Source organism: Prunus dulcis, chromosome 5 (genome assembly GCF_902201215.1).
Source record: "Prunus dulcis chromosome 5, ALMONDv2, whole genome shotgun sequence".
Taxonomy (NCBI): Eukaryota; Viridiplantae; Streptophyta; class Magnoliopsida; order Rosales; family Rosaceae; genus Prunus; species Prunus dulcis.
In genome coordinates this window covers 10925782-10953297 of record NC_047654.1, presented here as the reverse complement: position 1 = coordinate 10953297, position 27516 = coordinate 10925782, and the positions used below count along the sequence as shown (strand labels likewise).

The window sequence follows — 27516 nt, the reverse complement described above, 5'->3', positions numbered from 1 at the left end:
TGGTACACCACAAATTTTCTTGGCATAAGAGAATGATGAATTTAATAAAGTTCGATTTTGTTATAATCGACACCTCAAGGAAGAAATATATTTTGTGAATCCGGTGGTTAAGAATACACCGTGAAATGGATAATATCAGTATAAAAATCAAATGATGAATTGAGGCTCCCCACATATTTTGTTACATCTGGGGCGGAAGCCCATGGATCCAAATATATGAGAGATCCTAAAACTTGAAGTTGTGGGTATATAGTAGTTAATGTTCTTCACTACTATATTGAGATATTATCGTAGCTTTTATTCAATTCATATTTCATGTCCATTTGAAAATGGCGAATAAATTATGAGTTTGGGTTTAACTCAGACCAAAAATTCTGGGCTCACATGCATGGAAATATGAGAGATTTGATGTGGTTATTTGAACCTATAAGGCACAAGGTTCCAGACCGTCATTTTGAAAAGACGTACAAACCACATATGCAAGTTTAAGAATGTGCGCAATTATTATTATAAAAGGAAATGAACATACAACAGATAGATTTTTACACACCTGCAATGAAAGTGCAGGCCCTGTAAAATCTATAAAATTACATTATGTTCTGGAAGCCTCTGAAGGAAGAGGACGGCGCCTCTTAAGCCTAGCCATGAGCCTCTCATGGTCTCCCAAAATTCTTTCATTTGAGACCTGCAGCATGTCTAGCTTTCTCAGTGTATCAGCAGAGTACGAACTCACCAGTTTCAACAAGGAATTATTCTCTCCTTTGAGTTTCTCAACCTCTTTTTGAGACTCATGAAGCATTCTTTGAAGAGAATAATTTTCAGTTGTTAGCTTCTGAACCTCGTTTGCTCTAACACGCAAACGATCAGCCAAGTTAGAAACAGAAGCAGCACTCTGAATGCTAAAAGCCATTGAGTCCTCAATAGCCTCTTCCTCAGACCTCCCTGTCAACAGCATTTCATCCATTGGAATAATGAAATTTCTAGCTACTGTGACAGCAGTAGCATCATTCATCATCACAGAATCATTAACTGTGAGATGACGATTTTGGGATACAAAGGATGGACGCCAAACTTTGGCGTCACTGGTTGTTTTGGGAGCATCATTTAAATTGAAATTATTTGGGCAGGAAGAAGAGGAAGCCATTTTAAGAAGGTTTCAAAGAAAGTCTTACAAAACTAAAGTTTCAGAAAATGAAGGAAGTTGAGTTGAAACAAAGTTGAGTTGAAACGCAGTTGCTCAATCAAGTTTTGCAAAGGCAATATCTATAGACGAAAATGTGGCAACTTTTCAGGATTCCAATATCTTCTCGAATCCCCACATTATCTTTTTCTTTCGAAAGAGTCCAAAACTTCACGTGGCCTCTGATAATGCCTGTCGGCACTTTCGGCGTTTTCAAGTATTATTTTCAAAGCCGATCTTGCTTTACGGATTTCACGGAGCTACTTTTTCAAAAGTATCCCGAGAATCTCGCAATTTTCCTATGGTTAATTTGAAATTCACCGGTTCTACCTATTCATTGTATTTGTGTATAAATGTGTTACTAACGAAATTTTCTTTGTAGAAGACATCCAGTTTTCCCATACAAAATGATGCTATATCTACTTGTTTTTCTTATCATTAAGCACTTAATATGCCTGAGAAGCAAGACTATCTCTGATCATCCATTCAGGAAGCAAGACTATCCATGATCATGTTTCTGCAAGATCAGGGAATTGTGAAGGCGGCCTTGTGCTCTAATCTCCTGAGGTCCTTCTAGACTAGGAGAATTGAGAGCTTGTTTTCTGCTCCCACCAGCTTCCTTCCTTGATTGATGAGCTGCTTGTCTGCTCCCACCAGCTTCCTTCCCTGATTGCTTACCTTATCTTGCATCAACATCACAATTTTTTTTTGCATTTTTTCTCTTTTGCAGCTCTCTGTTCATAAGAGATTTTATTTCTTTAGAATGAACATCTGAAGAAAGAATCCATGAAGTGATCCTAACTCTGAGAGTTATTGACAGAGAAAAGAATTGTGATTTTGCTCTTGCAGGATATAACTAGATCATCAAGCACTACATTTACTGGGCCGATACAAGCTTGAATGATACTTGAGAAAAGTTTCTCCCACCTAAGGATGTAAGCAATACTTGTGTTATTTTATGCTTATATACTTATTTGATATTTTATCTTGAAAGGTAACCAAATGGGGAGATAAGTCTGTTCCAAAAGAATGGCTTGTATGTATCCATGAATTATTAATGCAAATTTTACAAATTGCAAGTTGGATACATTGATAATACACTGCACAAATTAAAGTCCCATAAGAACAAAATATGGGTATAGCAGTGATCAATATGATGCACGCCTGTTGCGTAGCAAATGATGTGGATTGAAGTCCCGAAAGGACAATCCCTTGACATGTCAATATTGATATTGTGCACGCCTAATGCGTTGCAAATTGTATGGGTTAAAGTCCCAGAAATTAATTGACATGTATATATATTAATCTGTAGCATGCCTGCAGCATGACAGATATATGGTTCTAAATGTTCCAACTCCCTAAATGGAGATTATCCACGCCCTACTATAACATAACGCTCCATTGGAGGTTATAATCCACATTCTCACATAATAAAAGCCCCCTGCAGTGGCTTGGGTACCCAAAAAGCAAAGAAATGCTTATAATTGATGCATGCGCATGCACATGAGAATGGTGGGATCATGAATTGATGAATGACAAATTTTGATTTTGGAGTAGCTACTCAAATCATCAATGGGCTGTGTTGATTGGAACCACGTTCAATTATTAAATGTCGACAATATTATTGGCCAAAATGGAATGAGGCAATTCCATTATAGATGAGAATGAACGTGAAAGAACAAACCCACAGTACAAACCCCAAAATTTGTTAATACTGAAAGTTATACTTGGGTGTTCGGAATAAAAGGGAATATACCTACTTTGTATGACACAATGTTTCTGGCAGAAACAAGGAATGTTGGGTTTTCTCCATATCCAAATTAATTGTGCCCCCCCTTATTGCACATTTACGGAGACCAACATGTTATCTTTAAGGGTTATTAAATGCACAGAGCATATCACCTGAAGTGATTCCCTAAAGATGTATAAATAGCTGGGTTAAAGCTATATAATGTGTCATAAAGTTTAATCCCTTTAAACAAAATCCTTGAAAGGATTGAAATTGCATGAAGCAAGTCCCTGAATGACATATGCCTAAAGCATAAAATCCGTACTCAATACTAATATGCCTAAATTGCCTCAGTGAGTACATTAATATGTTTGCAAACACATTAAAGCTTCTCAAGAGTTCCAGAAATATTTGTCTCGACTGAAAGATCGAGCATTATGCCAACGAGATTATTGCTTATACTGAGAAAGTATTGAAACGGTTTGGCATGGATAAAGCCCATCCACTTAGCACTCCAATGGTCGTTCGATCGCTTGACACTAAGAAAGACCCATATCGTCCAAAAGGGGATGATGAAATGGTCCTTGGTCCAGAAGTACCATATCTTAGTGCCATAGGTGCTTTATTGTACCTAGCACAATGTACCAGACCAGACATATCATTCTCAGTCAATCTGTTAGCAAGGTACAGTTCTGCTCCAACATGGCGACACTGGACCGGCATCAAACATGTTCTACGATACCTTCGTGGGACAACAGACATGGGGTTATTCTATTCCAGTGAATCGACCAACGCCCAGAGTATTATTGGTTATGCTGATGCAGGATATCTCTCTGATCCACATCAAGGACGATCACAGACTGGATATGTATTTACATGTGGAGGAACTGCGATCTCATGGCGGTCAACAAAACAAACATTAGTGGCCACATCTTCCAATCACTCAGAAATACTTGCCCTCCATGAAGCCAGTCGTGAATGCGTTTGGTTAAGGTCGGTAATCCATCACATCCGAAGCACATGTGCCCTACCCTCAACAACAGACACTCCAACAATTTTGAATGAGGACAATGTAGCTTGTATTGCTCAGATCACAGGAGGATATATCAAAGGTGACAGGACCAAACACATATCACCAAAGTTTTTCTATACACATGAGATCCAGAAGAGTCAAGAAATCAAAGTCAGACAACAGCGCTCAAGTGATAACCTGGCAGATCTCTTCACTAAATCATTGCCGAAATATACTTTCCAAAAGTTAATGCATGGCATCGGATTACGACAACTCTGCAAGCAATCAAGTTGGAGCATGCAAAATCAGGGGGAGCATTCAAGAGTCCTCTAACATAGGACATATGCACGTTGTACTCTTTTTCCTTCGCATAGATTTTCCCACTGGGTTTTTCAAGCAAGGTTTGAATGAAGCAACCAATCTAGGGACATGTGGTCTCCAAGGGGGAGTGTTGTAAAAGTGGAGCCCACTACTATTCATTACTGTTCATTACTATTCATTACTGTTCATTTGGCGGCTGATAGGGTTTGTCTGTCACGGGTGAATAGTGATCTACTATTCATTACTGTTCATTTGGCGGCTGATAGGGTTTGTCTGTCACGAATAGTGATGAATAGTGATGAATAGTGATTTTCTCAGCCTATAAATAAGAAGAGAAACGGAAAGAAAAGAAGAAGAAAAAAAAAGGAAAGAAAAGAGAGAAGAGAAAGCAGAGAGAAATTTTCCTAGAGAGAAACTTCAGTGAGCCACATATGTTGTAAACACTAAAGTTGTAGCCATATCATTTTATAGTGAAAAAGTTACTGCTGCTGCTCTCCGAGGACGTAGGCATAGCCGAACCTCGTTAAATGCTGTGTCTCATCTACTTTACGTACAACTCAAAATATCCGCACATATCTCAGGTTATTTTATAACAATTAGTATATTTTAAACATATATTTTACTTATCAATAGAAGAAGAAAATATCTGATTTACTTATGTATTTTTAGCTTTAGCTTTTGCTTTTGTATTTGTCATTTCGTGTATCATTCGACATCACCACCACTCACATCATGCATATTATTTGACCCTTTTCTAGTGTCTTCATTAATTTCATATATGATATATACCCTGTAATATTACTTGTTAATAGTATGTACTTTATTTTCTTTTTCTTTTTTATTTAAAAAAAAAACAGTATGTACTTTAGCAATCATACTGATGAATGATTTGCTTTTTTATGATAGTCATTTGATTATTGAAGCGATAATGAGTTCACTTTATTCTATTTTTATACAATCAATATTGAAAGAGGGGAATTTGAACACAGGACCTCGTGTGCATGCATAAGTAACTTCGTTATATTAGAATTAGGAATTATAGTGAACTATCTCGAATCAAATTCTCAAGCTACTGACCTACATCTCTGAATTCAAATACAACATGAGTTTACATCCCTAAAGTATAAGCTCATCATTATTATGAAAGCAATAATCGAGACATTTTAGGATTATTAGGTGTTGAGGCTCTTCCATACCTGAGCCACCTCAGCAAGTGACTTGGTTGAAGACCCTTCTTGACTTAAAGCCAATTTGGCTGCCTCTTTATACCCTTTCATGTTGTTCCTTAGCAATTTCCCTTCATCACCTTCAATTAGGCCCCTAACATACTTAGCAATATCTTGGCTCTCCACTATCCCCTTATCATTACATTTAACAACCACAGCAACCTTCAAACCATCAACAAGGAGCGCCCTATTCGTCCTTTGCTCTGCATAGAGTGGCCAAGCAATCAAGGGCACACCATGCACAATGCTCTCCAATGTTGAGTTCCATCCACAGTGAGTCAAAAACCCACCCGTTGCCCTGTGACTCAGCACTTGGACTTGTGGGGCCCAAGATGGGACCACTAGACCTACCTCCTTGGTCCTATCCAGAAACCCATTCGGTAAGAACCCAAGAGGGTCCTCACTGCCTTGGACACTAAAATAATTTGCATTTTTAGCTGTCTCATTTGGGCTCTTAACAACCCAAATAAACCTCTGCCCACTCAATTCAAGTCCCAAGGCTAATTCAGTCATTTGCTCTTGTGAGAAAGTTCCCCCACTCCCAAATGAAACAAACAACACTGACTCATTGGGTTGCTTATCAAGCCACTTCATACACTCATTCCCTTCAAACCCATCTACTGAACCCATTTTTATCACTGGTCCAACAGGGTAAACCGGTGGAAGACCTTGTCCTTGTTCCTTGAAAGCCTTGAAAGCACCCGGTTCCAAGTCTACAAAGCTATTGACCATAATCCCAGCAGCCGACCTATGCTTCTTGCACATCCGAACCATCACTTTATAGGCCTCATTGGACCGGTCTTGAACCGGGTCCGTAAGATCCCGACCGTGAAGGGGAACACAACCCGGAAGTTGGATCGGTTCAGGCAAGTCCCTATACTCACAAGTAGTGGTCTCGTGAAGGTGTGGAAAATGAAATATAAGCGACAAACTCAAGGCTGCAGTAGTGAAAAATATGTAAGGGGACACGTGGAGTTCATTGGCCACATCAAAGGCATCGGTACCAAAAAGATCAACGACAAGTGCCACTAGACGAGTTGACTGGATTAGTACTATAAGTTCGTCGCGCAGAGCAGAGAGGGACCGAGTCAAGGTGAGGACCATTTTTATTTCGACCATAACGTCGTTAGGGAGGTCATCGAAGCTCACAGGAGGGAGGAAGATGTAGGATATGGCTTGAGGGTCGAGGGCTTGAAGGAGTTTCTTTTGGGGTGCCAAGTGCAACCCGTCGTTTGGGATGATGAACGTGATGGTGAAGTTATGATGGACGAGGAGTAATTTGGCTAGCTCAACGAGGGGAGTGAGATGGCCTATGCCTGGAGTTGGGACAATGGCAACATGGGGTGGTTTGATCAGATTCTGCTGCTGGCCATGGGTGTCTAAAGCCATTGTAGTGTAAGTAAACTCTAGGGTTTTTGGGTGTTGAAATGAACGAATATGGAAGAAAGATGGAGATCATTATAAGGAGGAGTTTGTGGTGTTGGATTATTTGATGGGTTTGGAATCTTTGAATTATTTGATAGCTGTCTTCAACTTTAACCTAAGGCAAAACCCCTAGAAAGTTTTTTTGTTTTATTAAAAAAAAAAGTAGATTTCCCTCTCAAATCTGTATAATTGTTCAGCATTTTATTGTGTTTACTTTCAAATTTTGTCTTTTTAATCTTTTCCAAATTTTGATTTTTTTGAGTAGAAATGCTCGTAAAAAAAACTAATATAACATAAACATACATTAAAACAAAATAAATTAACCCAAAAAAAAATTTAATGCATAGAATAAATTACATCATAAAAAAAATACTTATAGAGTCTCCTATTGTGAGAAAAATATCTTTAGAACCTGTAATATTTCATCGGAGCTCTAAATGGGGTTCTATCCACCGTATTTAGAGCCTCAATCATTAGGGATGGCCTAATTTGCCGACTTTGCATCTCTAATTTCAAATACAAACAAGTTTGATATGACAAATTAACCCTCAAGTCCTTTTCAAGAACACGACTCCAAAGCCTAGAAAAGGACGTATAAGCTTTTCTGTGTTCTTTTCCCCAAATACTGCCTGTTAGAGCAAGTCCAAAGGGCCAACCGAGCCCGAGGCGAGGGGGGAAAAAAAATTCGTTCCAGCGGCTAGCCCAAGCCCGAGGGGCTTGTGGGACCCACCAACTCTGGCCAGCCCGAAGGCGAGTTCAGCTCGAGCTTCAACCCGCAAGCGCTGACGTCAGCGAGCGGGTTCAAATTTTTTTTTATCGTTTGCGTGTGCATTGCACTCGCCAACGGTAAAAAAAATTTGAACCAGCGCGCGCTGACGTCAGCTCCAAAGGGAAGTTGCCACGTGTCGCGCCCCCAGCCCTCCGATCAGCATATCCGAATCCAATCCTACGGCTGAGCCTTTTTTGGGCAATAAAAATATGAAAAAAAAATCGGAAATTTTTTTTTAAAATTCTAAAAAAGTCAGTTTTTTTTTTCTTTCTATAAATACCTATAAATACCCTTCACTTTCAATACCAATCCTGATACATTTCATTATACTTCTACTATTATTCACTCTTTACTCAACATTTTCCTCTTTTTCACCTTGTATTTTGATTTCATATTTTTATGGCTTCTTCTATCGAAACCGGAGGGGCTTGGAGCACCATGAAAGATGTTTTTTTGTGTGAGGCTTGGCTCCAAATTTGTCATTGTCCCATATTCGGCAATGAGATGAAAATTTTTCATATGTGGAAAAAAATTCATGTCGAATTTTGTGAAAAAATTCCGGGGTCTACTCGTACGAAGATGACATTATCCAGTAGGTGAAAAAATTCTCAATAAAGAGTTGGGAAAATGGAGAGATGCCCTAGCAAAAGCGATGGATAACTATAGAAGCGGGGAAAATCGTACTAACGATGTAAGTACTTTATAATTTTTGTTTTATTAAGTTTAATCTCCTAATATATATATTTTGTTAATATTCCTTGCATTTTCAATATTTTGTTAATATTTCTTGCATTTTAAATATTTTGTTCATATTTCTTGCAATATCAATATGTTGTTAATATTTCTTGTATTTTAAATATTTTGTTCATATTTCTTGCATTATCAATATTTTGTTAATATTCTCTTGCATTTTAAATATTTTGTTCATATTTCTTGCATTTTCAATATTTTGTTAATATTTCTTGCATTTTCAATATGTTGTTAATATTTCTTGCATTTTCACTTGTTTCTTAATTTTCTTGCACTTCTAATTTATTTGTAAGGTTAATTGCATTTCCATTATTATTTTTTTTGTTACTTGCATATCCAATATATTTTAAATATTTATTGTATTTCCTTTTTTTTTTTTTGTTAAATAGATGATTCAAGCACAAATGTGGTTCGGTGCAACCGGGGGTGGCAAAAAAAGTTTCAACCATCATGAATGTTGGGAGGTGGTGAAATATTGCAAACGCTTCATAATTATTCCGACGGGTCCCGCCGTTGTGTTAAACGAGACGCCACTCCGTGATTCAATGACATCGATTCACCTCTCGATTCTCCTATGAGTCAAGACTCACCCATCGAAAAGGAGCCAAGGCCCATTGGCCGAAAGGCCGCGAAGGCAAAGAAAGCGGGTAATTCAAGCAATAATAATTCAAAATTTTTGGAGGAAATTGCAAGGCAAAACGGCATAAGAATTGAAATGGAGCAAAAACGCCAAGATAACGAGTTGGCCCTTCAAGCTGAGTATGCACGAGAAAGGGAGTATTTGCGCAAAAAAGATATGGACAAGACGGATCGGGAAACCATGGCGATGGATACAAGTCATATGTCCCCTGAAACAAAACAATTTTGGAAGCTAGAACGAAGGGATGTTATGAGAAGAAGACTTTTCCGGGATGATGGGCCTAGCAACACGGATTGGTTAAATGATGGAAACCATTAAATTAGTTAGCATACCTTTTATGTATTTGTATTTTTCATGTTTTCTATTAAAGTTGTTGTAATTCATGTATTTTATTTTAGTAGTAGTAATTCTTAATGACTTGTATTAGATTTCTTTATTTAATAAACAAAGCATTCAATAAATTACCTTTTTATTCAACATATTCCATACTTCAAACAAAACAAAATTAAAATAAAAAAACTACAAACAAGGCACAATAATAATAACAAACCACAACCAAACCATAATAAATAAAAATACAACACAACCTAACCATAACTAAATAAAACATAACCAAAGCATCTATGCTCCATCATTCATCTTCATTGCCTTTCACCGCCCATAGATGCTCCATCAAGTGAACTTGACGCATTTCATGAATATACGAAGATTGCATCTCTGTATATCGATCTATCATTCAGGTCATCAAATGACCATCCCTCACCAACGGTTCCGGCTCAAGCGGTTCTCCACTTGGCCCCATGGGCCTTTCATAAATCCGTGTTAAGGTCGTGTTCATTGGATCCGGTTCGTAGACCTCTAAAGCATCATAATCGTACTCATCCTCCACAATCATATTATGGAGGATGATGCAAGTCATCATAATGCTTTTGAGGATCTCCTCATCAAACATATGGGCCGCACCTCGAATAATCAACCACCGAGCTTGAAGGATGCCAAAACACCTTTCGACATCTTTCCTGTATCCCTCTTGATAGGTAGCAAATAATTTTTGCTTCTGGGATCGGGGATTTGGAATGGATTTGACAAAAGTGGTCCACCTCGGGTAGATGCCGTCAGCTAGATAATACCCCGTCTGGTATACTGTATTGTTGACTTGATAGGTGATATTGGGGCCCTGGCCTCTCAATACATCGTTGAAGACTGGGGATTGAGCCAGCACGTTGAGGTCATTTTGGGATCCTGCAACTCCAAAGAAGGCATGCCAAACCCATGTGTCAAAGCCAGCATCGGCTTCAAGGATGATACTTTTTTGGCCTTTTCTATTTCCGTAATCACCTTGCCAGGCAGTTGGGCAATTCTTCCATTGCCAGTGCATGCAATCGATGCTACCAATCATTCCTGGAAATCCTCGAGCTTCGGCTTTTTGTAGAAGCCGTTGGAGGTCCCTGGGAGTAGGTCTACTCAGGTAATCCCTAGTGTACAGAGTTTCAACTGCTTAACAAAATCTTACCAAAGCCTCCAACGTGGTGGACTTCCCCATCCGGGCAATCTCATCCACCTGATCAGCAGATGCTCCATACGCCAACATTCGTATAACAGCTGTAAGCTTTTGCTCAGGAAGAAGCCCCAAAACCCCAGCAGCATCACACTTTTGAACAAAGTATGCATCATAATTGCAAATATCATGCATGACTTTATTGAACAAATGAGGTTGCATTCTAAATCACCTTCGAAAATCAACATCAGAGTACAAAGAAGTTGGGATAAAATAATCTTCCAAAAGATTCTTACCTCGAGAATGCCTATGTCTTTCCACATTCCGGCGGCGGCCGACTTGTGAACCACGGCGGCGACCTTGATTCTCTTCATCTTGCAAAGCCACTGCTATGAGAACTTGTTCATCGACTTGTCTCTGCAACTCATTGATTTCATCTGCTCTACGGTTTCTCTCATTTGTTTCTTGCTCTTGCCTCTCCAAGCATCTCCTAAATTCTTCCATTGAGAATGAATGAAGTATGAATTCTAAACTATGAGAAATGAAAATATAGAAAGATGTGGTGTGAGAGGTATGAGCTGAGCCTCTGGTTTTATAGAAAATTTTGGCAAGATAGACATGTCATGTGGCTTGATTTGATTGGATGAAAATCTTATCTGAAATTTGAAATTCATCTGAAATTTGAACCCTAATTTGTATGAAATTTGAATTTTGAAATTCATCCGAAATTTGAACCCAAATTTATCTGAAATTTGAACCAAAATTTATCTGAAATTTGAATTTTGAAATTCATCCGAAATTTGAATCCAAAAATCTTATCCGGAAATTTTATCCGATTATGAATAGTCTTGACACGTAGGAACCCGGAAATCTTATCTGAAAATATTATCCAAATTAATTATTTTCATTAAAAAATAGGGGGGAAAAAATAAAAAAATGAATAGTAATTGCCCTTAGCCATGGCAATGGGTGGAAACACAAAATACTATTTGCAAGGGCAACCACTATTTACGTGAATAGTAGCTGTCCTACCTCCCCCCTTGCGATGGCTAAGGGCAAATGAGTGGAGTTGCTCTTATGTCATGTTGGAGGAACCAAAAGATAAAGAATTTCCAAAAGCAATTTATTTCTTTTTGGGTCGAGTTTTGGACATGATGAAAAGCCCAATCTTGCTAGAAATCGACCAATTTTGGGCCAGATTAGATCCCAAGGGGAAGGACTAAAATGATTTTCTTCATTGATTTCTTCTTACATACAAAACATAGTGAGAGTTAATTGATTTTTTGTTTGTTTGGGTTTTGAAATTTTGAAGATTGTACTTGGCCCAAATTATAGCTCATTTACTCACATTGTCATGTATTTAATGAGGAGGACACTGATCCCGACAGGTCACTGGTCTAAAATTTAAGAGGCTTACCGACCTAGATGTGTCAAGAATGGCCTTCCACATAAACAACCTGGTCCCAACTGCCATTTTACCAATACGCATAACTGGTTTTGGACACATGAAGGCATATAAAACTCACCCGTTAAGAAATTATTGTGTGGTACTCGAACAAGATTTTATGATATGTGCTATAATATGACGTTAAGATTAAAAGCGTACAATATTAATAAATATTTGCTTATACGAGTTATATCACGTTGTCCCACTATTGTTACCCCATTTCATTCTCGATAATAAATTCCGTTATTAAATTATTAATATTTATTACTATTATATTTTTATCACCATCATCATCCTCTGATTAGGTCCTTAATTGAATAAGGACAAGTATTCAAACCGCTTTCATCACTAATGATGATAAAGATACACTCGAAACTCGATGGATATATTTCACCCACTCTATCTCTATCGTCAATTTCTTCCAGTATGATATTTGGCAAATAGATTTTGTCTAGTTACTATTTCTTACTAAAGTACAATTCTGTAAAATACCATGGATATATTATATGATTTTTATTTGCCAATTTTATTTATTTATTTATTCCCTACTAACATGCATAGTACTTGTGTCATGGTAGTGATGCTAGCTACTGTTATTGTAGCTTAATTACCGGATGATTAAACTATATCTAGACACTATCTTTTGTTTTTATTTTTGTTTTTTCTGAGAAATTTTAAAATTACATTCATAATTTAGTCAAAAAGTCAATAGTCATAGAGGGTCAATACAAATTAGCCACAAAAGGACTATTACAATAACCGAGTGGTCTAACATCAAAATTAAGACAATCTGGTGCGTATCTATTAACAATCACGCAAGATCGAAGAAATTTTGATATAGGCATTTCAACTAAAATTGCAAACTCAAAATCATCAAAAAAAGATAAAGTTTAAAAAAACTAAACCGTAACAATACAAATAAAATTCTTACAAAATTCTTACAAAGAGAAATGAAAATCTATCAGAAAGAAAATTTGTGTGATGGATTTGAGGCGACAATCGTAAGAGTATTGGACAAAGAACAAGTAGCCTAAAAGGTGCGGGTTAAATAATATATTAAACCCTAGATCGAAGCCATGCAATTGACCAAGGCACATATACGCATCGACCATATAAAGCAGTCAATAATACAAACGGATGAACTTGTCAAAGTTATAAACCTGAAGAAACATGATAATATAAATAATTAATTAATAGCATCGATCCTAACACATTAATTGTAAAGGCCATATTAAATATTTATAATGTATGCAAAAATTAGTATTATTTTATAGCTAATTATATAATAATTAAACTATATATTCATTAATTAAGCACATGAAATACCAATATTAGAAGTACTAGTAGCTGTAAATCGCTCCGAGGTTGTCCTCCCGACCAACGCCCCAATCTCCGGGGAGAGACCACCAAAATTAAACTCATGAGGAGTCACCTCAGGAATTGTCGTAAGTGCACCTGTCTTGTCGTACACAACAAAAAACCCGTCCTTGATGTTGGCCTGCGGATGATCTGGTACTCTAAAAACGACACCAGAATTGTTGTTGTTGTTGTTGCTGTTGCTTGATTTATTTGGCTTGAACACGGACCTCAGAAGCTTCTGAATCGAGCGAGAGAGCTTGTTTGACGAGGGTTTTTTGTTGGAGGCTGTTATGGCTGGCTGTGAAGGAGGAGGAGCAGGAGGAAGAACTCGGCGATCAGACAGATGAGGCATTGACATGGTTCTGCATGATATGGCCGAGTCGATTTGGCGCTTGAACGAGTCGAGCTCTACCGAGTCGTAGAGTGAGCTGCCACAATCCCACACCGGCCTGGACTTGTTGAGAACCAAGGCTTTAGATTGATTTTCATCGTGTTGTTGATCTTTCTTTTGATTCAGGGTTGGACGGGAGTCGAACTCTTGCAGTGAACGACGACGAGGGTTTGAGGGTAACAAGTGATCTTTGCCACTTGCGTTATAAGCTTCTCCGACTTTCATCACTTTATATTGATGTGCCTTGTGTTCTTGTGATTTCTTTTGGTTCATTGGAATGGCAGGATGAGAGTCGAACTCTTGCTGTGAGCGTCTGCGCGGATTTGAGGCCAAGTGCTCTTTGCCGCTTGACGTATAAGCACCGACCTCCATTAGTTTCTTAATATGAGAGAGAGAGAGAGAGAGAGAGAGAGAGAGAGGTGGTGTTGCTTGGAAGCTCGAGAAGTTTTGTAGATGTGGATGTGTATATGTAGAAGTTTGGGTTTGAAAAATGGTTGGTGAAGATTGAAACGCGTTAGTTATGAGTTATGATGACATGAAACTAAAAAGAGGGAGGTGGAGGTGGCAGCTACCCTGCTTTGCAAATTGCAGAGTGTTCACGGCCTACATATTTGGACCATAACTTTACTTTCAGGGCTTTGCCGTGTCCAAACTTTCCAAAGCTTTCCATTTATTAAGCCCTCGGCTCATTGAAAAAGAGAGAGAGACAGAGTAACCTTTGACTTTTCCTGTCTTATCTTATTACCACCAAACAAGAAACAGAAAACAATACAAAACAAAAAGGAAAGATAACTAAACAACAACCAGTCTTTCTCTTTTCAGGATATATATGGTCATAATCCAGTTCTCTTATCATGAATTTTATTTCAACGATGTCAAAATTTTAAAATATAAATAAATTGAAAATCGTTTAAACATCAAGTTGTGACGGAAAAAAAAAAAAAAAAACTATTGATCCCATAGTTTTTCTCTTTGAATATTAAGTTCGACGTCTCCGGATAAAAATAATTTTTAGTTTTAAAATAATTATTTGGAATTGCAGGTAATGGAAGCGAGTGACTACTTTTCCATTATTTTTGTTTCATACAAATCAGCAGAAGCAGGTATAATAATATGTTATTGTAAATATATATATATATATTTATTCCCTTTCTATGCGTCTTTGTTTTATATTAATTGTTCATGGGCATGTTGCTTAGACTTTTTGTCTAAGATTTGAGATCGAATTTGTTCAAGTATTTAATATGGTACATAACATGAAAGGGTGTCATCGTATCCTTCAAGTGCTTGTTTATCAAAATTGTTTAGGTTTTGGGTTCAATTTCATCTAATATAACTAAAATAAGGAATTGTACAGATGACGTGACCACAACGTGCAATTGTATCCCAATTTTCATTTTGGTATAAATATTTTCTATGTAGTTGGGTCAATAAGGCTTAAATTAATCAATGGGAATGTGCCTTTGAGAGTCCACCTAAATTAAGGGACACATTTGTACAGCAAGGCACAAAGTCACATAATTAAACCCTCTTCCAAAAATCTCATGTCAATGACTCAATGTGAAAGGATCAATTATGAAAAACCACGCTTTTAATTAATATTAAATTGAGATATTCATATCCTACATGATTAAAATAAATAAATAAAACTTGGCCCAAGTTCTAGAAACTAGACAGGTTTGCTTGCACAATACATCACACCAAACTGAGATTTGTTAGCAACTACTATTTGATCAAACATAATCTCTCAGATTTGAATATATACTCATAATTTGTTTAGTTTAAGCTTATATTTGAGTAAATTGGAAATCAGCTTAATTAGGATATTACAAGGGCACTAAACGGTACAGTTTCTCCCTGGCAAAGGGGGTTAATTAGATTGTACATTTCACAAGCAAAGGCTGCTGTGTGGTTTTATGAACAAGCTTTTAATCAACCACATCATCACTAAACAGCTTAAATTTGCCGGCATCAAGAACCAGTTTCCTTACAGATGAAAATGTGCCCAAAAGTCCGGCGCCTGTGAACACGATCATTATAGATATGTTGATCCAATAAATGAAGGTTGATTTTGGAGGCTTATAGGTCTTGTTGTAGAGAAGCATTGGCAGGATGAAATCTAAAGGGATGAAGCCGACAGCTCCAACCACACCGCTTATGTCTCCGAAAAATGGAAGCATTGCTGCAAAAAAACCGCAGAGCATCATGTACAGGGAACGGAGAATTATTCGAGGAATGAGATTCCTTTTTGAAAACATTCCTTGATTGACATCAGCTGATTTCTTTTCCATGATCTCATAAGCAACTTGAGAATAAACCTGCGTCATATTGGAGAAAGATCACCTCAAATGCAACTTTAAATAGGCTTGAAAAATCAGACAACTGTACAGAAATGTTTTCCCTCCACCATTGTAGTAATTTTCCCCTCCTGTTATAGACTGTAATTTTCAACTTGGTATGAAAAGCGCATGAGTAAGCTTACCAGGCCAATCGCTAAAAGCTGAAGGAGTACGAAGATCACAGTAACTGCAAGAACCCAAGTTGGAGCCAGAGAAGGTCCCTCATCTGGCATTAGGCTCTGTATAATGTTTGAACTAGCTTTGTTCCCAAACACCCAGTACCCGGACACTGCAGTTGAGTAGAAAGTAATGAAAATTACTGTGTAACACATGACAAGACCCTTTACCATCTTTCCAGTAGCTGGTGGCGCCAAAGTTGCCTGCATTTATCCATGGGCACATGATAGAATTAAATAAAAAATAATATGTCAAACAAGTGATTGCTTGACCTAATTTTTAGATGTTTATGATTTTCACACTAAAACTAGATGGGAACTTGTGCACATTTTCCCAAGCATTCTAGTTAAATCAACCAGATCATGTAATGGATGTGCCAACTAGCATGGGAAAGCTTGGAATTTTGCAACTAATAGAAAGTTCCAAAGAGGCTGTAGTTACTTGTATTTCAGGAAGAATTCCGTTCCCGAAGATAGCAGCAATTATGGAGATGGAAGTGAAGGCATTAAACAGCTTTGCTGAATTCGAAGATTCTAAGGAATAGTCCCTCGCAGGGGCATTCTTAGACGTACCTAGAGGAAAAAAGAAATGTTTACCACAGGATTAGGACTTGCTTTCTTAAAATAGATAAATAAATTTCATGATCCAATAACTCAACTGGTTATCTGGCCCCTTTAGTGAAAAATAAACCGTCATTACTGTTGACAATTGAAAGCTCCAAGTCTAACTGCTTTACTTAGAAACTTGATAATCGTCGAACCCCTTCTCGAGGATTACAAAAGGCATTCCCTTGAGTATTTATTAACAATAGAAGCCCATGATAACATGCACGATGCATGTCAAACAAATTCAATTCTGCATTCCTAATTCGGAGGGGTAAGAGTTGTCAATGACACAATGCTAGTTTTGGCACCAGGGAACAATTTGTTGCTCTAACTCGTCCAGAAGAATCAAGTTATTTTCTTTCTGTTTTGATGATGCATGAGTACGATACAAGAGTAAGATACAAGAGCGGAAAGTTGCAAGCAAGATATACATGCAATTCTATGCACGAGTGGCATATATATAAATGATGATGCTGAAGGGATGTTGAAGGATTCAGTACCTGCATAAATACAAGCACCAACAACCAGGAATGAGTAGCCCAAGCTGAGAAGCAGCGAACCAAAGTTGATGTGCCTGAGGGAGTGGAAAGTTGGAAGCTGAGAGATGACTATCATTACCACTGTAACCATGGCTATGAAGTGGTACAATTTCAGAGATCCATTGGGAGAAAGTTCTGAATACATAATCTTGCCAAAAAAAAAAAAAAAAAAAAAAAAGACAATCAAGATAATGCAAGGTTACTAAAATAGGAATCAGTTCACAATAAACCAATTTCCTATTGATACTTTCGGAAGCTCATGTGCTGATGAGATAATAATGATACCATACCTTAAGGCATTCTCCAGCCAGCAAAATTGCTCCAATTCCAACCCCAGTGTTTATGGCCGTTTGAATGAATATCACAAAATAAAACATCCATCCTGACCCTGTAAACAAAACCAAAACGCCCCACACACTTTCAGTTAATACAATTGAAGATTCCACATTTCTAATTCAAGCAGGACAGACACAGAGCACCACTAATAAACAATGTAGCCTTTTTTGTATTAATCAAATCCAATTTGTGCACCAATTTCAGACTAACGTTTAACAAACAGAATAAATTCCCTGCTGCTTTGCAGCTTTCTCCACTAACAAAAAAATAAAAGATCAAAGATTGGTAGTGGTTTCAAGTTTTCAAACTTCCCTACCGGCGTAAGAGCCTAGGCCGGGTTCTGGACGACCAGGTCAGACCCGACCCGACCCGAATTGACTCAATTGCAATTGAATACACGTGTCACAATCCCACTACATTCACACACCCCACACGTTTTGTGGGCAAGAGCCACGTGTACTTCAACGTCGTCAGATGGAGAAGTCAAAGCTCAAAGAGAAGAGCACCAGAGAAACAACCGGAGCAAAACGTGTAAACGAGTCTGCCGCCGCCCCAAAAGGACGCAAACACGACCGTTTCGATTTCATTTAAAAAAAATTCGCGCAACAAAAGAAATTCAAAAAATTCAAGAAGTAAGAGGAAAGCAAAAACATGTGGTGGTTAGTTAATTAGTTTTTTTTTTGGGCAACCAACATTTACCGAATTACCAACCATTTTACCAAACGACGTCGTGTTAGAGTTTTTGCTCAGAGTTACCTAAGACATCGGCGGCGAGTTCACGGAATCGGATGTGGCGGCGGCCAGCCTTCTCGCAGTGGTCGAGCACCTTGGACATGAGGTAGTAGGAGTAGAAGGTGACGACGCCCATGGTGGTCAAGCACAGGAACCCTGGGCCCCACCCGAGGCCTCGGAACGCGTACGGCAGCGTCAGTAGCGTGGGTCCCACTATCGCCGTCGTCAGATGGAACCCCGCATGCCACCACTGCCCTGTATAATAATTAATAAATAATATTACTTAACGCATACATAATAAACCAGATAAATTAATAAAACTGGACGAAAACAAAAACAAAATTAGAAGGAATTCAAAAATGTGCGACCTTTTGATTGGAGGACGAAGACTGCGCCGGCGTCTTCGTCACGGCTGGTCTCAAGGAACGGTGCCGGGTTCGGAGGCTCCGGCATCATTTGGTGAGAGCCGCCGAGAGAGGAGGGTGTCGGTGGTGCAGGGGTGCGCAGGTTAGTGAGGACTGAGCTGAAGGCTTAGTTTTTTAGGTTCTTCCGCTCTGGAGGAGTAAACTAAGGGCTAAAGTGCGCGGGGTGCGGAGAGAACATTTGCCGCCCGAGGGGAAAACACAAACACAAAGAGGTAGGTGGTTACATAGAGGAATGGTTTTAACTTATTCCAGTTATTCTAAGTAAGCCTCCCTCTCACTACCTGATTTTACAGAAATGCCCCCTTCTGCTTTGTCTGTTTTCGTTGCAAATGGGGGGAGGGGGGGTCGATTTGGTCTCTTCATTTAGCCACACGTTGGTGTGAAGGAATAAATTATCTATTTTGTTTGCAACCCAGCAAAAGAAAGTATCTTAAACGGCGCGTTTTGGTCACTGTTTGTTCGTTTTTGGAAAGCAAGGCACTTGCGGCGTTGTAGTTGGTGTGAAACCTAAATCCTTTTTGGCAAGCAAGGCACTTTCAAACAAACCCACTTGCATTGTCGTTTGTGTGAAGTCGTTCAGTGTTAATAAATGTCAATAGCCAATAATACTTCATTGAAAAAAACAGATGGGCCAATTCATTCATTGTTGCAAAGGCTAAAAGTTAACATCAAAGTTGAAATTTTTTTAAAAAAGTACAGAGATCAAAGTCAGATTAGGGCGCCTAAGGCCATCAAACTGATGGACATGACCTACATGTGCTCAAGAAACACTTGAGCATGAATATTAATCAACAGAGAGAGGTTGCAGCAGCAGAAGCAGCAACACTTTTGTTGTATTCTTCTAGTTCCTTCTTGTATGCCTCCATTGCTTCAGCAGCCTTGTCATTCCAAGGCTTCCTCTCTTCTTCACTCAATTCCTATACAACCCCCAACAGCAGAAAAAGGATTAGTTTAATTAATCAATCGAAGAAAAATGTTACCAAATGCAATTTTGAATGAAAGGGAGGGAAACCCACCTTCCATTTCACTGAAATCAGTGCAGTGATGGTGGAGCTGTTGGTCCCTGGTCTCTCCTCCAGTAGACTCTTTCTTGCCTCCTTGCTACAGTATTCAAATGAAAACCACAAATCAGCTATTTTTCTCTTTTACAGGGTTTTGCAACATTTACTGAGTGAGTTTTTTTTCACCTGAACAAGATGTATGAGGAGGCAGGCTTCTTGGGCTTGTTGGGATCATCAGCATTCTTCTTTTCTTCCTTCTTCTTCTTCTGTTCCTCCTTTGTTTTCTGTTTATTGTACAACTTGATTAGTAATCATTTAGAAAAATAAAAAAATACATGTGACAGAAACAATAATAATCAGCGAACAATTTGACTAGCAAACCTTAATGATGTTTTCTGTCTTCTCCTTCTTCTTAAGCAGCTGCAAGGCTTCATGCTTTTGCAGTTTCATCAGCTCTTCCTCTTCCTTTTTAAGACTGGAAGCTTCCTCTTCCTTCGTCTGTTTGTAAACCTCCATCTCTTGCATATACTTCTCCTTGTTCTTCTTTGCCATCTGCAAGTTTCGAAGAAACCCAATGAACTTATTATGTTAGCTGGCGCAGGGAAAATAACATCACAAAAGAGAAGGAAAAAGCTTTTATGTGCTTGCTACCTCTTCATATGGACGTTTTTGTTTCTCTGTCATGTTTTTCCATTCTTCACCTGTGATTTTTGCAATCTACAAAATAGTCCCAGAGTTGACAAATTAAAAGAGATCAAATGAGTAAATATGAATGGAGCTTTTTCAAATGGGGATGGTGATTTTCAATTACCTCAGGGACAGTTTTGCTCTCTGCAACCAGAGCTGCTCGCCTCTCATTTGTGAACAGGAAAAATGCTGACATCGGTTGCTTGGGTTTCAATGGATCCTTTTCTTTCCTGTAATTCCAAAATAAGTAAAATTATCAATTCTATAGTCTCCTAGAGAGAGAGAGAGAGAGAGAGAGAGAGAGAGAGAGAGTTTTACTTGGTTTTCTTGTTGTCTTTCTCTGCTTCTTGTTTGAACTGCAGGTATTGTTCAAGCAACTCCATAGCTGTCTTCTGCTTGTGCTCCTCCTCCAATAGATGCATTGCTTCACTCTCGCGCTTCTCTTTTGCTGTCACTTGCAAATAAGCTTCCTTCTCAGCCTGGTACCTCTCTTCATAAGGCTTTTTCTCTTCAGCAGTGACGTTCTTCCACTTGGCCCCCAAAATGTTTGAGATTTCTTTGAACTCTGCCTCAGGGTTCTCCTTCTTGATCTGCATCAAAATCCCAAAAGAGAATTTAGAAACTGTTTCACATTCAAATCCCCAGAACCAAATTATACTCTATCTCTTTACCTCATTCCATTGATCTTTGCACCACAGGACATAAGGAGGGGCTGGCCTTTTCTTTTCAGGACACCCCTTATTTTTCTTGCCGTTCAGTGATTGAACAATTGGGAATGCCTGACAAGGATATAATAACAATTGTGTCAAATCCCATTTCAAGATTATAGCATTAATTTGATTAAACACCTAAGAACCTATAAATCAAGAACCCATATGAAGCTTGCACATTTTCTCACAATTTACCAGTAACCAAACAAACGAAAAACCCAAAATCAAGGATCATCAAACCAAATTTCAGGTTTTTAATGTTTTGCCCATTCTCTCAGAAACCAGCCAGAGTCTAATGCAACAAAATAATCCAGGAGAAAATAAAGATAAAACTGAAGAAAAATAAAGGGGATCGACAAAGAAAACCCTAAGAACCTAAATCAAGAATCGAGGTTTTAATTTTTTTCAAAAAATACCCAAACAACATATAAGAACCCTAAATCAAGAATAATCAAACCACATTTCAAATCTTGAATACATTTTCTCAGCAACTACACAACACAAGAACAGTAAACACAGAAACGAAGAAACGAAAGGGGATCGAGAAATACACACCATGGTGGGTTTGAACTCCTTCAGCTTCTGCAGCTTCTTCAACTCCATCTGAAGCTTGTCTTGCTCTCGGCCCTTGGTTTCAAGCTCTTCCTCCTTGAGCTTCAAGATCTCATCTTTCTCCTTCAACAGCTCTTCAGTCTTCTCCTTCTCAAGCCTCATTTCCTGAAGCTTCTCTTGCATTTCTTGCAGATCTTTCTCGAAAGACGATTGGGTCTCCTTGGACTGTTTCTTGGAGGCCGCGGCCTTTGATTTCGATTTCTTGGGGGATGCGCGAGGCTGAGAGAGGCTCTCATGGTTCTCCTTTGCGAGGTCGGCTTGAGATACCGCTTGGATCGGGCTGGGATCAGGCTCGGAGACCTTGCCGGCCTGGATATTGGCTTCGTTTCCAGATGGGTTTTTATCCTTGAGCGCCCTTCGATTGGTCCTTGCCTTCCTTGTGGGCACTTCGGCAACTGCAGTGTCAGCCATAGCACAGAGAGAGAGAGAGAGAGAGAGAGAGAGAGAGAGAGAGATGGAGGTTGGAGGATTTTGATTTTGAGTGGTTGTTGAGTGGAAGAGAGCGGTGTTTATATGGAGAAGGCGGGGGAGACCCAACGGTCAGATTTTTAAAATTCAAATTAATTTTTTAGATTGGATAGTTGTTGGAGGTCCGGGACTTGGCCTTTTTTGACCGTTGGTAGAAACTAGGAAGCGGGCACAAGTTGTTAACTTGTTACCATATAGAGAGCACAATTTGAATTATCTTCCATACATGGTTCTTTTTTTCTTTAATTTGATAGTTTCCTTCCATATTGGCCAAAAGGAAGTGATAAACAAAATTTAAAATAATTCTTCATTTGGCAAATCCCATTTCATACATGTTCATGCCAATTTTAATTTTACAGTTAGTGTTCTCAGAATGAAAGGTTGTTAATAAAAACTACTGATTATGTAAATTTTTCCTCACATTATGTAACGCCAAATTTACAGTCTACTAATTTAATACATACGCATCTGACGATAGATTCGATTTAACAATATATATAGATGGATTTGTATATGTTTGTGATTGTCTCCAGAGAAGGGAACGGATTTGGATGGGAACAAGTCAATGCTGGATATTATGCAAGCTTTGCATAAAAGTTGGATGATTTATTCAGTAGGGCCTAATTGGAAAAAATCATGCATTCTTTTTTTTCTGCATAAGGGTGACATGTATGAAATACCTGAAATTTTACTCATGTCAAAATTCTCAAATATGAATATTCAATCAGCTTAGAGACCATTATGATCATTTACAACGTAACATTTCACACTTCTTGCAGATAAAAGAACAAATAATCTTAAATAAGATGAAAAGAACAGATTTATGAATTAAGATTAAAAAAAAATTGAAGTTTATAGCTTGAAATAGTGACAGAGGTTACAGTCCTCTTGTTGCTCAAAGGAGGTCTAAAGTGGCTGAAAGTCTAGGGGGGTGGAGTGGAGAGTCAAATTTTCACTGCGAATGTGGAGGTAACTGCTCTTCCACTACAGCTATGCGCCTGGACGACAGAGATAACAGTTCATACAACATGATGATCTTTTTGCGGTATTCTATTCTTTGTAAGTACGTATGAGGATGTCAATGACAGGCCAGTTGACACTCGTAAAGGTGCAGTCGGGGAAAAGATGACCGATTTATCTGGAGAAGAATGAAGAATTGTAGTATAGACAAGGCATAAAAGGAATATGAGTCATCAGAAACTTCTGCAAGAAACTTTACCAGGATCCAATATATATGCTCTCATGATCTAGAAGGGGTCACAAAATAAGAATTCAGGCACCAACCTAAGCTTGATGTTCTCAGCCATTTACCACCATCTCCATTAATATATCATTCCAAGAGTCTATTGGCCCTGGTAAGCACCAATGCAAACAATCAGTCTGAACCTTTGCGTTTTTGTCATGGTCAAATGGATGATAATGTCTATATGGACCTGGATGCCCATCAGGCCTCATCAAAGAAAGCGGGACAAGGTCAAGGAGTTTGAGATTCACCCCACTTTTAGAAGCTTCTGCAGCTGCCTTCTCTAACACCTCTAGTTCAATTCTACGCAGAATCTTATGTACCTCCTTCAGTGCAACCTCACCTTCTTTAACTGGGGCTGTTCTCTTGCAATTTCCCCCATTAAACCACTCGCCGTTCTCAAAGTGATCAGGCGTGGACGTTCTAAAAAAGATCATGCCCTTGTAATCAGACGTTACTAAATAGTCCATCACAAAACTCAGGACTTTACGATAAGAAAAATCAAACCCCAACTCTGTTAGGTTCCTTTTAGGACAGTAATGGCATCCCAGCACTTCATTGTTCTCATAGTAGATTGCAGTTTTGAGAAACCATTTCCCTGTTGAAATTACCATGTATTCCCAACTGTGGTATTGATCCACCCATGTCCTATCAAGCTTGTCAAGATGCAGCTCAACTTCAGATGTTGCCACACCATTATAGTCTTCAAAAATAGCAGCTTTGGCAAGAAAAGGGGACCAAATTACTGAGACACTGAAATTGTAAGATGGAAAATGCCATCTTCGGGACCTATAATCCTTGTCATGGTACACTTGAACTGCTTGTTCAACCTGAAGCACAATGTTTCAATCAGATTTGGCACAATCTCTTTAAAGAAGTTAAGTTCTAGGCTTAAACAGTCAAAATAATCAACACTGAATCCATCAACCTAGAATCTTGAACATTAATGATGGCATGTCCATATTGTAAAACGGATGAAGCATTGACCAAATGCAGGAGACAAAAGTAAGGTACAAGCCTACACTTGTTCATGTCATATCTATTATGGTAGCAATAAACATGTGTCTCTGCATGTGCACACACAGACAGAGGGTGGGAAACAGCTTTATTCCAACTCTATTAACTTCTTTAGATCAAACAATTTCATTGGAAAACATTTGTATATCAGGACCCTACTTCTGTAAATAAATATATTTCTTTTCTATGTTTCATGTGGTGGGGTTGCTTAAAGCAATAAATGAAGGCACAATGAGTGGTGCAGCTAAAAAGTGGTAGCAGGCTGGGGAAATTCATAGGCAGTGCAAAAAACCAAATTCTACGGAAGCTCTAGTGAACTGAGAACAACAGTCATCAATGAAGACTAGTGAGGATGCATAAAGAAGTTCTTCACGATTTATTCAACAATTCTCAGGATTAGAAAGAAAAAGGTTCTCAAGGGGATCACATATACTGGAAACTAAAAAGTTTACTATCACTGAAAGTTCACGTCTTCTCCCTATGATAACTTGACTTGGTTTTACAATTCAAAGATGCTAACACTGATTCAGGTTCAGTAGGAGAGGTAGACAAGCCATGTAAGTTGTATTAAGGAAAAATAGGAAGGATGTGAAAGGAAGAATCTAGGTGTCAAATAAACACATTGTGCAGATCCTAACTCATTTAAGCTTCTAGGAAAAATGGAGACTTCAGCTTTCAAGATGTGATGGATTTTTTTTTAACATTAAGCTTCTGTTCATTTATCCAAAGGCAGCATTTATATGTGATAATGCAGTTCTAACAAATACCGTAGAGAGCATGCACAGCAATGATTGGACATGGTTGCGAGATATTGAATCACCAATCAATGCCCATGCTTTATTCCTCATCATTTCAAGGAATCTCTCTGGATCAAATTTTGGTATTTCACAATCTCGCGGATTCCACCTCCAGTATAGATACCCTGTATCAGGCCGCCCATTCCTTATACAATTCTGAGGATTTTCAATAATGGGGCAGCTCTCATTGTAAGCTGGACCTGAAGTATTTGGAACCCAATCCCCAGTGAAAAGATCACACTCTCCTGCACAAGATTGTACACAAAGTTTATTTCCGTTGAAAAATACATCACTTCATACAATTCCAAATAAATATAACACTGTCTGAAATAAGATATTCCAGGAATAGTAAAAGGGGCATTCAACTGAAGTAGATAGCAGTAGATCAATCCGACTACTAGTATCAGAATAACACAACACAATCAGAAATGTTACTAAAATAAAACAAAAACTACAAGATTTCCCAATGTATAGAAGCAGAAGGGGCAATTTCCCAGCTGCAGATCTCAAGGACACTCAATTGTCACTCACATAGTCATAGTTTCCAATAACAGCAATTTACTCCTAGCTACTTTTAGATTTCTCATGCATACAACACAAAAATAGAAAGAAAAGGATAAACAACAAGAACCCAGCAAAGAAAAGCCAAATACCTTTGAGGGGAGGTATCTGATCCTGACCATTTTCTGGAACTTCTGCAGAAATCGGTGACTCTGAAACCACAGTTTTCTCAGGAAAAGGAGTTTCTTTTCTGGGTAAAGGTATCTGATCCTGATCTTCATCTTGTGGAAATCGTACAGGGATTGGTTCATCTTGTGGAACTTTAACAGAGATTGGTTCATCTGGGGGAACTTGTACAGAGATTGGTTGCTCGGCAGCCACAGTTTTCTCAGGAAAAGGGGTTTCTTCTATTCTGGGTGAAAAATACCCAGTAGATGTAGAAGAAAAGAGACGAAGAGCAATACCCATTAAGAGAATTGCAACTACAAACTTCACCACCAAATGCTTGTGCTTGTGATTAAACGATAGATTCCAGCTCAACTTCATTGTCTTCACCACTTTCTCACTGCTCTCTCTGAAAAAGATAGTGCAGTCGAGATCTTTGAAACCAACCAAATGCGTGCGGTTGCTGCTTATTTAGCTGATGGAGGAGTGTAGTAAAAAGGCTTAAAACCCAGATTATCACTTAAAAAATCAAGTTTTTATTGGGATTACAAAATGTAACATTGGATCGAAGAGGGATTTTCTTGCGTTGTGGTTGCTTTTTGTCTGCTTTGGGATACTGATAGTCTTATAAATAAGTTCAAGCTGGAATATAATAAGGGTGTACGAATAAAGTGATTAAAGTGATTATTGGTGATTATTGACGAATTATTAGAGAGACTATTTATGTAGAACAAGAGAAGCGGCCTGGTAAGTAGGAATTGCATTTACCCCTCAACCCTTTCTTTTCACTAAAAAGAAGGGAAAGGGTAACAATATTTATCGTTGCACCGGAGATTCTAAGTTCGATTTCTTATCTTCCAATATAACTTGTATATATTAAAAAGAAAAATATTAAGAAGTAAAATGTAGGCGCCTCTTTTCACAAATTTTACAAGTTTAATTTTAATGTGTTGATTTGTATTATAGCATATTTTTTAAAAAATTATGAGATTTCTGTTATTGCTTGAAAATATGAAAATTACCATTCTCTGTTGCACATTTGCTATATTTGTTGCAGACAAAACAGATTTACAAACTAGTGCTAGATTTGTGTGAGTAAGAACATCCTGTTTACCAACCAAATAAAGATTCAGACTTTAATGTCTGCCCCACAATTATTAATATATATGTCAGCTTCATGTATGATGGGGCAATAGCCACCTTACTTTGGACTTGACCACAAGGTTGGATATGACATGCTTTCCTGCCTCTGCCATTTGGGGTTTTAAAACCACAGTATCTCTTTCAAGTTTCAATTATTCCTCTCCTTTTTTTTTAATAATTATTATCTTCTTGTTTTATTCTGTAATATCTCTGAGTTCTCATGTTTTGCTTGGCAACAGACTGACAACAATCTTAGAATATGTTTAGTTGTT

The 27516-nt window shown here is 38.3% G+C and overlaps 5 protein-coding genes across 6 annotated transcripts; all 5 read right to left on the bottom strand.

The window, feature by feature from the left end:
* Positions 1-5414: 5414 nt before the first annotated feature.
* LOC117628427 (hydroquinone glucosyltransferase-like) lies at positions 5415-6587 on the bottom strand. Its single transcript, XM_034360885.1, has one exon. The coding sequence runs from the start codon at positions 6585-6587 to the stop codon at positions 5415-5417; it is 1173 nt and encodes a 390-aa protein (XP_034216776.1).
* Positions 6588-13028: 6441 nt separating this feature from the next.
* Positions 13029-14306, bottom strand: LOC117628252. Its single transcript, XM_034360661.1, has one exon. It carries the CDS (start codon positions 14117-14119, stop codon positions 13307-13309), a length of 813 nt encoding a protein of 270 aa, XP_034216552.1. The 5' UTR covers positions 14120-14306; the 3' UTR covers positions 13029-13306.
* Positions 14307-15475: 1169 nt separating this feature from the next.
* On the bottom strand, positions 15476-19170 carry LOC117628251 (probable GABA transporter 2). Its single transcript, XM_034360660.1, has 7 exons — positions 18844-19170; positions 18500-18730; positions 17698-17795; positions 17369-17555; positions 16705-16835; positions 16230-16466; positions 15476-16065 (listed from the first exon to the last, which is right to left on the bottom strand). The coding sequence occupies exons 1-7, from the start codon at positions 18929-18931 to the stop codon at positions 15676-15678; spliced, it is 1362 nt and encodes a 453-aa protein (XP_034216551.1). The 5' UTR covers positions 18932-19170; the 3' UTR covers positions 15476-15675.
* A 343-nt stretch (positions 19171-19513) lies between these two features.
* Positions 19514-22391, bottom strand: LOC117628250 (high mobility group B protein 6-like). Its single transcript, XM_034360659.1, has 9 exons — positions 21854-22391; positions 21260-21367; positions 20907-21178; positions 20713-20818; positions 20553-20618; positions 20283-20453; positions 20088-20185; positions 19917-20001; positions 19514-19817 (listed from the first exon to the last, which is right to left on the bottom strand). Exons 1-9 carry the CDS (start codon positions 22319-22321, stop codon positions 19689-19691), a joined length of 1503 nt encoding a protein of 500 aa, XP_034216550.1. The 5' UTR covers positions 22322-22391; the 3' UTR covers positions 19514-19688.
* Positions 22392-23081: 690 nt separating this feature from the next.
* LOC117628248 (protein trichome birefringence-like 23) lies at positions 23082-26808 on the bottom strand. 2 transcript variants are annotated; one of them, XR_004585932.1, is made up of 4 exons: positions 26089-26701; positions 25406-25680; positions 23598-24451; positions 23082-23516 (listed from the first exon to the last, which is right to left on the bottom strand). XR_004585932.1 is itself a non-coding variant. In XM_034360658.1 (3 exons), exons 1-3 carry the CDS (start codon positions 26480-26482, stop codon positions 23678-23680), a joined length of 1443 nt encoding a protein of 480 aa, XP_034216549.1. In that variant the 5' UTR covers positions 26483-26808; the 3' UTR covers positions 23082-23677. The 2 variants fall into 2 exon arrangements, 1 of the variants encoding a protein (XP_034216549.1); XM_034360658.1 differs by having other exon boundaries at positions 23082-24451; positions 26089-26808.
* Between the last annotated feature and the right edge of the window lie 708 nt (positions 26809-27516).

Bases quoted from the DNA above. Each gene is read 5' to 3' on its own strand.
- LOC117628427 (XM_034360885.1), bottom strand. From the start codon at position 6,587: ATGGTCGAAATAAAAATGGTCCTCACCTTGACTCGGTCCCTCTCTGCT.
- LOC117628252 (XM_034360661.1), bottom strand. From the start codon at position 14,119: ATGGAGGTCGGTGCTTATACGTCAAGCGGCAAAGAGCACTTGGCCTCA.
- LOC117628251 (XM_034360660.1), bottom strand. From the start codon at position 18,931: ATGATGCCGGAGCCTCCGAACCCGGCACCGTTCCTTGAGACCAGCCGT. The intron at 18,731-18,843 runs GTCGCACATTTT...ATTATTATACAG, and splicing joins CTTCGTCCTCCAATCAAAAG to GGCAGTGGTGGCATGCGGGG. The intron at 16,836-17,368 runs GTACTGAATCCT...TTTTTCCTCTAG, and splicing joins TGGTGCTTGTATTTATGCAG to GTACGTCTAAGAATGCCCCT.
- LOC117628250 (XM_034360659.1), bottom strand. From the start codon at position 22,321: ATGGCTGACACTGCAGTTGCCGAAGTGCCCACAAGGAAGGCAAGGACC. The intron at 21,179-21,259 runs GTAAAGAGATAG...ATTTTGATGCAG, and splicing joins GCAAAGATCAATGGAATGAG to ATCAAGAAGGAGAACCCTGA. The intron at 20,619-20,712 runs GTAATTGAAAAT...ACTATTTTGTAG, and splicing joins AGAGCAAAACTGTCCCTGAG to ATTGCAAAAATCACAGGTGA.
- LOC117628248 (XM_034360658.1), bottom strand. From the start codon at position 26,482: ATGAAGTTGAGCTGGAATCTATCGTTTAATCACAAGCACAAGCATTTG. The intron at 25,681-26,088 runs GTATTTGGCTTT...AATCTTGTGCAG, and splicing joins TCAGATACCTCCCCTCAAAG to GAGAGTGTGATCTTTTCACT. The intron at 24,452-25,405 runs GTATTTGTTAGA...ATTGTGCTTCAG, and splicing joins TGCTGTGCATGCTCTCTACG to GTTGAACAAGCAGTTCAAGT.